Below are 10,986 nucleotides of genomic sequence, written 5' to 3'. Positions count from 1 at the left end.
CTCTACAATAGGGTTCTCTGATACTCTGAATCTGATGGTGTGTGATTTTCATAAAGATCACTTGACTTTTAGGGTGTTTTTCACCCTTTTTTGGAAAATCGGGAAAATTTTCTCAGGCTCGTAATGGGTAAGACTAAACTTAATTAAATTTACATATTTTATATCAGCATAAAAAGTCAATTCTTTTGATATATTTATTGGTATCAAAGTCCTTTTTCTTAAACCGTTTTTAGAGTTTCGGTTGCTATTGAGCCAGGTCGCTCCTTACTTACAGTTTGTTACCTCGAACTGTTTAAACTGCAATTTTCTCAGATTTGTATTTTGGTTGTTGTTACGTATATGAGGGAGTTGCCATCTCCTCAGTACCTCGCACTTTACGCTAAAATGTTTGTGATTTTATAAAAAAGCTTATTATTCTAATTAAACGGTCTTGGTGTATCAGGAGTCATCCTTAAATAATTGGAACAAAAAGTCAAACATTAGCATAAAGACTGAGGTATTGAGAAGGGGGCAACCCCCTTATATATATATATATATATATATATAGTAATTTCTACTCGTTTCAAGTTTTAATGCTGCTCCTCAATTCCAATTATTTTTTTTTACTTTAATTTCTGAGTGATTTTGAAATCATGCTAAAAAAAATTCCCTTCCCTCTCCCTCCTCGTATAAATTTTCCCTGGAATATTTCCCCCAAAAACTTTCCTTCTCATGGAAATTCCCCCCGTAGAAATCCCCCAGCAAAAAATTTCTCCCAACGAAAAAAAGGTTAAGTATATTTCCCAATAACAAATAGCCTACTATATGTGAACAATGGGCAAACAGTGCAACTTACAGCCCTTTCCCCCCAGGAACAAAGGAGTGGGGGAGGGTATTGTTAATGAACCTTTCACCTATGAAAATTGTATTTGCATTGATTCTTAGTGTGAAATAGTCTCTTCCTTATGTGTATCTTCTTAAGGCCACGAAGATACTTTATTTAAAGTTTTACAATCAAATGAACCCCAATCGGAAGCAAATCCAGTTGTATTGATTCTTGACGTCCCATTTTTATTTTAAACAAGAAATTGGAGCTCTTTTCATTATATGACTTCAAAATATGTTTATTTAAACAAACAATAATTTAAAGTAAAATATTACTCAATAAGACTTATAATTAAACGGTCAATGAATATTCGTCTATATTCAAGGCTGTAACCTGATGGGGGTCAAGGTGGCTTCTGCACCGCATTGAAGAAGGCCCAAAGTTATGCAGATTTCCACTCCATTTGTTTGAATAATATTCACCCTTCCAAATATCCATCTTAAGTTCTATAGTAAAAACATCATTAAAATTTGTTGCAAAACTTAGTCCAAAATGTAAACAGCAAGCAAAAGTCTTAAGTATTCAGCAGTCAAGCAAAAAAGCTTTACAAATATTACTTTTATTATCTAATTAGAAAGGCAACATAAATTAAAAATGAATAGAAATAAATTTAAAAAACTTTTTTCGAAAAAAAGAAATCTTTAACACAAAATTAAACCTAAACCCAAAACAAGCAGAAATCAAATCAAATAATAATTCAATCTTAAAAGAACAGAAATCAGTTTCAACGAATAAATGAGACCTATAACGCAACAAAATTTACTTTGGTAATCAAATCAAACTTAGAATGGACACAAATTATTACAACTAGCAGCACGGTTAACTCCCCACAAGCCTTCGAAAGGTCAGAGCGTCATTTGCGATTTACTGAAATGCAAATATATGTTATATATTTTCTCCTTCATAACGTTAATAAATCCAGAATATCTGAGATTCTGAGGAACCAACATTATTGTGTATTAAACAGTCAGTCCACTTTCATTAGTCCTTTTAAGTTACTTTGAATATTATGGTGATCATCTTCCTTTTTTTGTTGAAATAATGGCAAAAAACACATTGCTCGAGGCGAAAATTGTTTTCAGTAAAGTACAAATGACGCTCTGTCCTATATAAGTCACCCATCCTTGACGTTTATTCTGAAAACATTCCTAACGCTAATTCTAAAACTGAAGGGGAGCTAGCGGGTAAAACGCAACCTTCTTCACGTTTGCATGAACGACCTCTACGGACTTTAGCAATCAAATTCACTTTTTACACTCCTTGCCATAGAATAACCTACTGAATCCCCTTCCTTCCCCGTAAAAGCTGGTGTAAAAGTATACAAAACCTTACATAAATCAATGAATTCTCAAATGTACCTACTCATTCAAACGTGTTATTAAAAAAAAAGTTTTGTTATTACCATTCATTTTATATTGACATAATTATGTGTCTAGAGACTGAATCTTTCAATATCCTGTATATATGTCCTTCGAAACTGAAAGTGTTCATCCAAAGGATGCGGGTACTTTCAAACAGAGAAAGAGTTAGCTTTTTTCAAGGAGGGCAAACGCAGACTTTGCCACCCCCTGCTGCACCGTCAATAATGTAAATGTTACAATTTTTGCCTAAGAATATTACAATTCAAAATAAAGCTTGTTTACCCCCCCCCCCTCCCGGGGACGCCGTTTGGGTTGCCTTTTCCCTAGACCTGACCCTGGATTCAAATTGAGTAGCTATCCCAAAACTTTGATGGGTAGTAATTTTGTCCTCTTAGGTGCAACATTTGTTTTTTGTGGGACCAAATGACTGAAACCAGCACTTTGTAGTCACTAGAACTTACAGTTTCTGTTCCAATGAGACTTTTCTAAATATTTTTCAACACTGTTGGCTCGACTGTCCTCCCCCTTTAAGTTCTAAATATTCTTGAATCTGTGGGCGCTTCTTATTCAAGTTGTATTTTTTTATTATTATTTTTAACCCTTCTCGTTTTTTTTATTTGTCGCCCTCCCTTATGAAAAAACTCTTGGGTTAGTACCTGATAATGAATAATTTCATAGTCATACTTTTGTGAATATTCTTTTTGCAACTAGTGCATGAAACTCAATAATAACTATTTCAGTTGCTATGACAACCATAAAATCAACCATTCCCATGGACAAAAATATGCAACCCCTAGTTTTAGTCTTTTAGCTAACTTACACTTTTTCAACAATATTTTTTTTAAGTAAATTTGGCAATGGTAATTTACTCATAATCATCTCTTCCAATTCTGAGATTCGTGATGTGATAAAACATCCTCGGGAATAAAGAATCCTTTTTTTTCTTGGTTGTCCTGTAACTATACGGAACTTTCAAAACATTTCAGTAAATGACTTAACAGTTATAGTGCCACTCCGATATACAAGTCTAATGGACAAATCCAGGGGCCATGCAAACACGCAGATGTATGGTTTGGCTTTTAGGCTTGAACCCCACCTCACCTGAACTAGACAAATAAATAAAAAAAAACACTTAGGGTCTTTTAATGTCTAAAGGTATCTAGAAGGTCAATGTACTGAACCATCCCCCTCCCCATATGTTTATCTTCTACTTTTCCTAATGAAAATACCAAAAAGGGTATTTTCAGTGAAAATACAAGAAAAAAAGCGTTCTTTAAAGTCTAGTTCTTTAATTCGCAGAGACATTACATACTTCTAAACCAAGAAAAGGAGAAATACTTTAATTCATAACTGTTTAAAAATACGATGATGGTCACAACGAACAAAAAGGTTTTAATAACAAATTTACTACAGCATTACACCCAAAATTTCCTATTTATGAGATTTTCGGAGTCGCCTCCAATTTAACTGTATTCCTCTTTAGACATGGCCAGTGGTGAATCCACAGAATAAGAGGAGGGGGCTGGGAATAGGATCGTATCCAACATTTTGTTTGGGAGGTGGAAGGGGGCTACAAAAATAAACTTGGAAAAACGGAAAAATTTGCGTGCATTTCACTACCTGTATTTATTACTACCCACCCTGGCTACGACCCTGGCTGGGATGCAATTAAACTGGAGGCGATCTCTTCTGTCCAAATGAATAGAAAATTTCGAGAATTTAATAATGTAAGAATTTTGTAATTATATATTTTAATAATTTTGTAATTATTTATTACAGTAATTTGTTAATTATTTATTAGTTCAGAGTAGGACTTAAACTACACTGCTGCCCAAAAATGTTATATCGCATGGGTTTTACCTCATACTTAACTTAATTTTTTCTGTGTAGCATAATTTCTAATTATCTCAAGGTCCATAAGCATTCTGATTCTTTCAATCATTTATTAGGTTTAGGCTAGAATTAGATCCTTTGCAAATTTTGACTTACTAAATCAGTCGATTCGATAAGTTGACACCCATACCAAGAAATAATAGCTTTTAAGACTTCAATGAATATTCATCACACGCCGACTTCTTTCAACTTTTCTACTACCGCAGTAGGCGGGGAAGAGCAAATGCTCCGCAACTTGTGGCCAATCAGCTGAAAGGAAGAAGTAGCCCTTCGGGGCGTATATTAACGACTGCTATTTTGTGATTATTGTCATTGATTCTTGGTTTTTAAGAGAGAAAAGTTAAAAAAGTATCATGTCTTGTGTGCAAGAAACCCCAGTTGATTTTTCTAATAAGGACATAAAAGCCATTCCAATAGAAAAGATAGGTAAGGAAACTATGGCTATTGTAGATTAAGCTAGGATAATTTATTATGCATAAGAATGACGGTTGTTTTGTGGCTCGATCGGGCACATTGGCAATGCAAGGGGGGTAGCAACCTTTTTTATATTCTGAATCGAACACTATAATAAGAAAATCTGGCGCAAGATTTCTCTTCTGAACGAGCTGCAATAGCAACAAAAATATCATTTGATTCCCCGAATTTTCTGGGCCCAATTTGCACCATAAGATTATTTCTAAGGTTGAAATTACCTTGCTCAAAACTTCCATTAATACGGTAGCAAACAACCACTAGATACTATTAGATTTGCACTTTTCAAATGTTCAAAAATAAATAATTTGCCTAGGCCTATGTGACTTAATATAGTATAGAAGCCTATTTTACCGTAAGCCGAGAGTGGACAGCTGAAATTAGTTCTCATTCTGTTGAAAGTTGGCCAGACACGGCAATTGGAGGGGGAATTGCTACCACTGGAGTTTTGAAGCCCCCTCCTTCTAGATTTTGAAAAACCCATCTATTGGTCCTATTTACGCTGAAAAATGCCTTTGTATTACTTGTCTTGGTATTTCATTTGAAAAAAAAGATTTTGAAAGATTTGAAGATTTTCAAAAGATCATTTGAAAAAAAGCAACGAAATTGCCCCCTAACCGGATTTGAACCCCCCACCCCTCCTACATTTCCTTGAATTGACTCCTGTGGAATAGGCTATAAAAATAAATTTGTTTTACTCTTAATTTGAGCTGCAAAGGGTTTAAGCTGAGACTAACTTGAAACTGAACAAAATATAGGCCTAGGCCTGCTGATTTCTTCAGCTGTTAGGAAAAGCTTACTTTTTAGCAAAGTCTTTTTTTGTATTTCATTTCGCAACCATACTTAGAAATAGGCTTTGATGCTGTTTAAGTTTTTAGTTGTCTAAATGAGGACATGAAAAAACGACTCCTCCACAATTTCTTTGGCGCTCTCTCCCCACCAAGAAAAATTGAAAAGCTTTGCTTGTAAATACACGTATTTGTTATTATATGCCCTATAGCCCGTAAATGATATGCTCTGAAACCAGGGTTGTAATTTGCTATAGGTTCGGGGCCAACTGCTCCCTCCAATCCCAAGTTTTCCCCCACTCCGCCCCCTTCAGCTGAAGACATCTTGTCTAAAATTGAGGATGGATGCCCCAGCTACTTAGGATATGTGTTAATTTATTTTGATGAGCGACATTTCAGTGAGCATACATTCGAGAAAGTGCAATAAATAGGGATTTCATATGAAAATCCAAGAGATCGTAGGAAGAAGCGTTTAACAGTCGATTTGGGAAAAGGCAAGGTCTAAACTCACTCCCTTTGACCTGTACCAATATCCAAATATGTAGGCTATTCATGTTTTACTCGGTTGTAGCAAATCGTATTAATGCTCTAATTTGGAATAGGAGAGCCAGGGATCGTAGCAATTATGGACGACAGGCTTGCTAATTGTCCTTGTAACAAAAAACCCGCAACTGATACGTCGATTCGACGCCTATGCTCCAGCAATGGCATTGGGGGATTTTTATTCTTTTCTTACTTTGTTTTTTTTTAGATGGAATGTTACCACCTGGTCACTTAAACGGAGTTCCTCGCTCACGCTACCAAGAAAATGATGCTGCAAGACGTAGTCGGACAGCATTCAGCAAGTCTCAAGTTGAAAAACTGGAAAAGGAATATGCACAGGACCCATACATTTCAAGGACACGTAGACTTGAGCTTTCAAGTGAAATCGGAATACCTGAGTCCACTATTAAGGTGATTTTTTTAAATCTCATTTTACAGAAAAAATACTGCACCAAATATATTAAATATTTTAATTTGTATTAATGCAAATTTTGTATTAATTTTTTATTTTAATTTGTCCGTATGTTTTTACTTCTACAGATTTTTTCGTGGATCTACGGAATTTGATGACTGTCTACGGACAAAAAAAGAAGCTACAGAATCTGCGGAATACCTAGGGAAAACCGAAATCCTATTAAAAATGCTATATTCACTCTTTTCTTATAATATTTCCTCAAATCATAAGAGAATTCTGCTACAAATTTTAATTTTCGGTTCGACGTCAACGGGTATTCATACCCAAATTTCTATTAAGTCTGATCTGCTACTTTTTATGTCTTTGGCATAAGACATTGTTAATTTTCATTATAGGTGTTTGGACGAAATCCTTACAAAACAGAAAAGTTTGGAGAACCTTACTAGCCAGCAAATAAAAGAAATAAGTTTCAAATCTCGAGAAAATTCTCATCTTTTAACTGTTAACCAGGGGTGGATCTAGAGCAAAATGTTGGGGGAGGCCCAATTTGAGAAGGGTGCTAATGATGAAAATCTTGGGGGGCTCAATGCGACAAAAGTGCCAATAATTGACAAATTTATACTAAAAAAGGAACAAAAGAAGGAATGAGGGTTCCAGAAAAATCTTGGGGGTCCCACCGGCCCTCCTGCAGTGAACGATTATGACAGAAAAAGTTGCGGGTTTTTGCGGTCATTTAGGTCTTTTTTTCTTGTTTTCATTTACATTTGTTTTTCTTCGGTTGAAGACTAGAACGTCATCTATAAATTTCTCGTCTTGATGTTTTTTCTTATCTGTATAAAATATGTGTTGTTGGCATGGTATAACTTACTTTGTATCTTTGTATAGATATATAGCATTAAAGGTGACATAATTATAAGAGTTCCTCTTTCTTTTTTATTTTTGTTTCTGAGCTTCAACTTTCTAACGTCAAGAAAAATAATCAATAATAACTAACAATTTTGTTCTTATGAAATGATCCATGGTTAATACAATCAGACACTTAAACGTAGTTTTTTTTTTTCTATTGGGAAGGAAGGGGGAGCTGCTCAGGAACTACGCAAAAAATCAAATTATATTGAAATATAAGAAATTATAATAAATATCGGAAAAATATCAATATTTTGATGGAGATATAAGCCCAAAGCCCATCTTGTCTATATGTCTGAGCACTACAGAGTATAATTAATTCAGCCCATGCCTTGCATCGTTGTGTTTTGGCAATGAATGTTATTTCTAAATGTATCTTCTTTTACAGATTTGGTTCCAAAATCGTCGAATGAAACAAAAACGCATTCAAATGCCTATATCTGTTGCTGATGCCAATTTTGCTGCTTATCTGGCCATACAGACCGTTCGCCAAAGAGAAATGCAACTAGCGATGCAGCAATCATATTTTCACGCATTGGCACCATATCCATATGCAGTTGCAACCTATCAGCCGTATGTCCATGTTGAACCTGAACCATTTATGCCTCATTACATACCTCACTTCCAGGCTGCCCCCTCTTCAATTGGTTCGTTATCTCCACTTTCATCGTTATCTTCAACGACGTGTTGTGAAAGGACACCATCACCTAGGAGTGAACCATCAAGTCCTAAATGTGAATCGAAGTTATTTAGGCCTTTTTAAAAAACAGTCTTGACTGAGTGTCCCCTTCCATGAAAGACAATGTTTGTGCAGTCATGAGTCACAATCCTTCTACTGCTATGCATGTGTTCATCATAAGAGTCTGTCACGCACTCTGTTGCAATAATTTCAACCTATTTGAAGAAAAGATGCAATATAAATTGGAGAACAACTACACTAACCACGTTTCTTTTTTCTTTTATTTTTACAGAAAGCAATTCAAAAGATTTACTTTAAGAAATTTAATAGTCCTGTCATGTACTTTTTTCTGAGCCCTGATGTATTTTCTCTAAATTAATGCATCTAATTTGTAACGTTTAAATTTTCTTTTAAACATAGGTTTATACAAAAATAGAATAAAAACTAATATTTTCTTAAAGTCAGAGGTCATCAACAATTTTTCGTTCGAACAGACGCGTTATATGGCTGGTCCTCAGGGAGTTATTTTTATTCTTCCTGTTCTTCCTACCTTTTAATTGTTCTAGGCTTGCCATAGTTCAGTCCTGTTGTAATTCTTAAGTGCGTTGTATATTTTTTTTATTGTGTTTTGGTGACTGTGTACCAGCAAAGCGAATCCTTTCCAGCTCCTCACATTCAGAGGTCTTTGATCCTACTTAGACCATTTCATACCTCTGATTTCTGATATAAGTGGGCACATAAGCATGTGCTCTAAGTATTCTTAAAGGTATTCCGAAGTATTTCAACCACCATGAACAGTCTGGTGGGCCTCATTCCTCCCTTCTATTGTCATATTGTGTCTTATGATTTGCCCTTAAGCTACTTTAAAGCGAGATATTTCTCGTAATGTGATAAATAGACAGTGATAATTGTAGATTTTTGTGCTTCTAAATTTAATGGAGACATATTTTTATAAAGTGATAATTATGTGAAATAAATGTTTGCTACTTTAAATACGACGTTTTCCAGGTTTTGCTTTAGTTGCAGGGAGTAAACGAATTAAAGAATACAAGATTGCACTTTGGTGTTTCTACTTTGGAATATTGTAAATCTCAACTCAAACTGCATTAATTAGCAAAATGTCATAGTATGTAGTAACGATGACAGAAAAACACCAGAGATTGGATGAAAACCTGTATCTATTTTTAACTCTATACATTAAGACTATCAACAGATTACACTAACCTAGTTATTACCGCATTAGGTATAGTTACATTAACTCTTATTTTCTACACACCAATTTATATACCTAAAAATAACAGAATATTGTGTTTATGTACTCAGTTAAACGTCTGTGTTTCCAAAAGGCTATGTGGCCTATATATTCATTACTGGTAACATATTTTATATTAGAGTGATTTGGTAATAAAGGAAGAAAGACAACTCCAACGATTTTATTTTCAATTAATACAATGCCATCTATTCAAACAGTTGAGAAAGTTTTTGTTCCCTCTATTAATACCGCGCGAAACTTATTTTTTGTAGTGAGGAAGCCTTGATTTCAAAGTAGGGTATTCACGACATGATGTAACAATGAATGCTAATCTATATGGGAAAAAATTTACAGCTAAGCAAAACATAAAGCTCCCAGCATTCAGTTCTGTTGAGCAATGCCGAAGCGTTGGGAGGATATTTTTTAACAATATCGATAGTTTTGAACTTGGTTATCAAACGCCAAATTGCTTAATGCCATTAGACTCAGTGTTTATTAAAAGTAAGCCGTTATCAAAGTAGTTTGTTCAAAATAAAACATTAAAACTAAGATAATGAAAATCAAATTAAAAAATTTAATTCAATATTTGTGATTTAATTTTGAATAGCAAAAAAAAAACATTTTTGACACCTTTATACTTCATAACTGTAAAAAATTTAATCTTTATCGAAGTGACAACTAGATAAACACAATCACTCCTGGAAAAAAGGATAATAAAACACAAAAAAACGTATCCGTTCAGGGGGAAAATACAGAAATTCCTGCCATTCCGTTCGGGGGAAACATTTCTGATTATAATGGCTTCATATATCAGCTCATGGGTACCCTTGCAATGCAGGCAAAAGTTGACGGCATATTTTTACCGAAATTGCCCCTTATTAAGTTGTTTTCCTTGAGTTTTCTATAATTATACGAACTCTCTTGTGTACTAATAAATGCACTTATTAGTAATAAACAAATACATATTTAGGATCAAAAGAAAAAGCTAATTATTCGTTTGAGTCTTATCAATTGTTAGGCTCTTATACTTTTGTTATTGACAAGGACCGTTATTTACTTACCATTCCATTACTATGAAGAATTTGACTTTTTTTTTACTCCACCCACATCATATAGAAATAATTTTTTGTGAAAAACTACAAAGGGGTCACTCAGTCACAAATTAGAAATTATATTTTCCTTATTAAGGGTCAAAATCTATTGGCAGGCAGCCAACAATGAGGCAACACACATTTTTTCCATGGGTTTTCCCTATTCTGCTCTCTTTCCTTTGATTTCTTTATAATTACTGTACAATGCCAAATTGTACAATGCTAAAAAGTTAAATTTGCTTGGCCAGCCAGATCATAAGCTTAATTTTGCTTTACTAAATACGTATATAAATGCCGAAAAAAAAAAATAGTTTCATTTTATGAAGAAACACACGAAAATTATGTTTACTATCGTCGGATGAGTCACAAACCAGAGTAGCACATTTGAGCACAAATGCGCAATACTTGCTCATAACTAGCTCACTATGGAACTAAGATATACTATTACAATGCCAGATAAATTTGCTTAATGTTTCCAGAAACGTTACTAATAGCCTATTTGTGCATGCCTTAATTCAGCATTGAGTAGGCCACAAGTGTTTTGGATTTGTTTCAGTGCAGAGGCTCCTCTGTTTGTTGAGTGATTTTACTGGATCTTAAGTAATCGTACAATTTTGTGGCAAGATGCCTTCACATCATAGAGATAGAAAATATAGGAGGGACCAAAGTGAAGTCAGTTGTTGTCTAAAGTATCTGATCTTCAGCTTCAATGTTATTTTTTG

At 34.4% G+C, this 10,986-nt stretch overlaps 1 protein-coding gene and 1 long non-coding RNA gene across 2 annotated transcripts; one reads left to right on the top strand and one right to left on the bottom strand.

Annotated features, from left to right (window-relative positions):
* Positions 1-1,076: 1,076 nt before the first annotated feature.
* LOC136036303 (uncharacterized) lies at positions 1,077-5,086 on the bottom strand. Its single transcript, XR_010619688.1, has 2 exons — positions 4,945-5,086; positions 1,077-1,311 (listed from the first exon to the last, which is right to left on the bottom strand). It is a non-coding gene; the product is annotated as an uncharacterized LOC136036303 (long non-coding RNA).
* LOC136036302 (segmentation protein even-skipped-like) lies at positions 4,409-8,914 on the top strand. Its single transcript, XM_065718453.1, has 3 exons — positions 4,409-4,545; positions 6,130-6,332; positions 7,631-8,914. Exons 1-3 carry the CDS (start codon positions 4,473-4,475, stop codon positions 8,003-8,005), a joined length of 651 nt encoding a protein of 216 aa, XP_065574525.1. The 5' UTR covers positions 4,409-4,472; the 3' UTR covers positions 8,006-8,914.
* Positions 8,915-10,986: the final 2,072 nt, after the last annotated feature.

Source organism: Artemia franciscana, chromosome 15 (assembly GCF_032884065.1).
Source record: "Artemia franciscana chromosome 15, ASM3288406v1, whole genome shotgun sequence".
Taxonomy (NCBI): Eukaryota; Metazoa; Arthropoda; class Branchiopoda; order Anostraca; family Artemiidae; genus Artemia; species Artemia franciscana.
Note: the sequence above shows the minus strand (reverse complement) of the source record. Positions and strands in the feature narration are given on the sequence as shown.

Bases quoted from the DNA above. Each gene is read 5' to 3' on its own strand.
- LOC136036302 (XM_065718453.1), top strand. From the start codon at position 4,473: ATGTCTTGTGTGCAAGAAACCCCAGTTGATTTTTCTAATAAGGACATA. The intron at 4,546-6,129 runs GTAAGGAAACTA...GTTTTTTTTTAG, and splicing joins CATTCCAATAGAAAAGATAG to ATGGAATGTTACCACCTGGT. The intron at 6,333-7,630 runs GTGATTTTTTTA...CTTCTTTTACAG, and splicing joins TACCTGAGTCCACTATTAAG to ATTTGGTTCCAAAATCGTCG.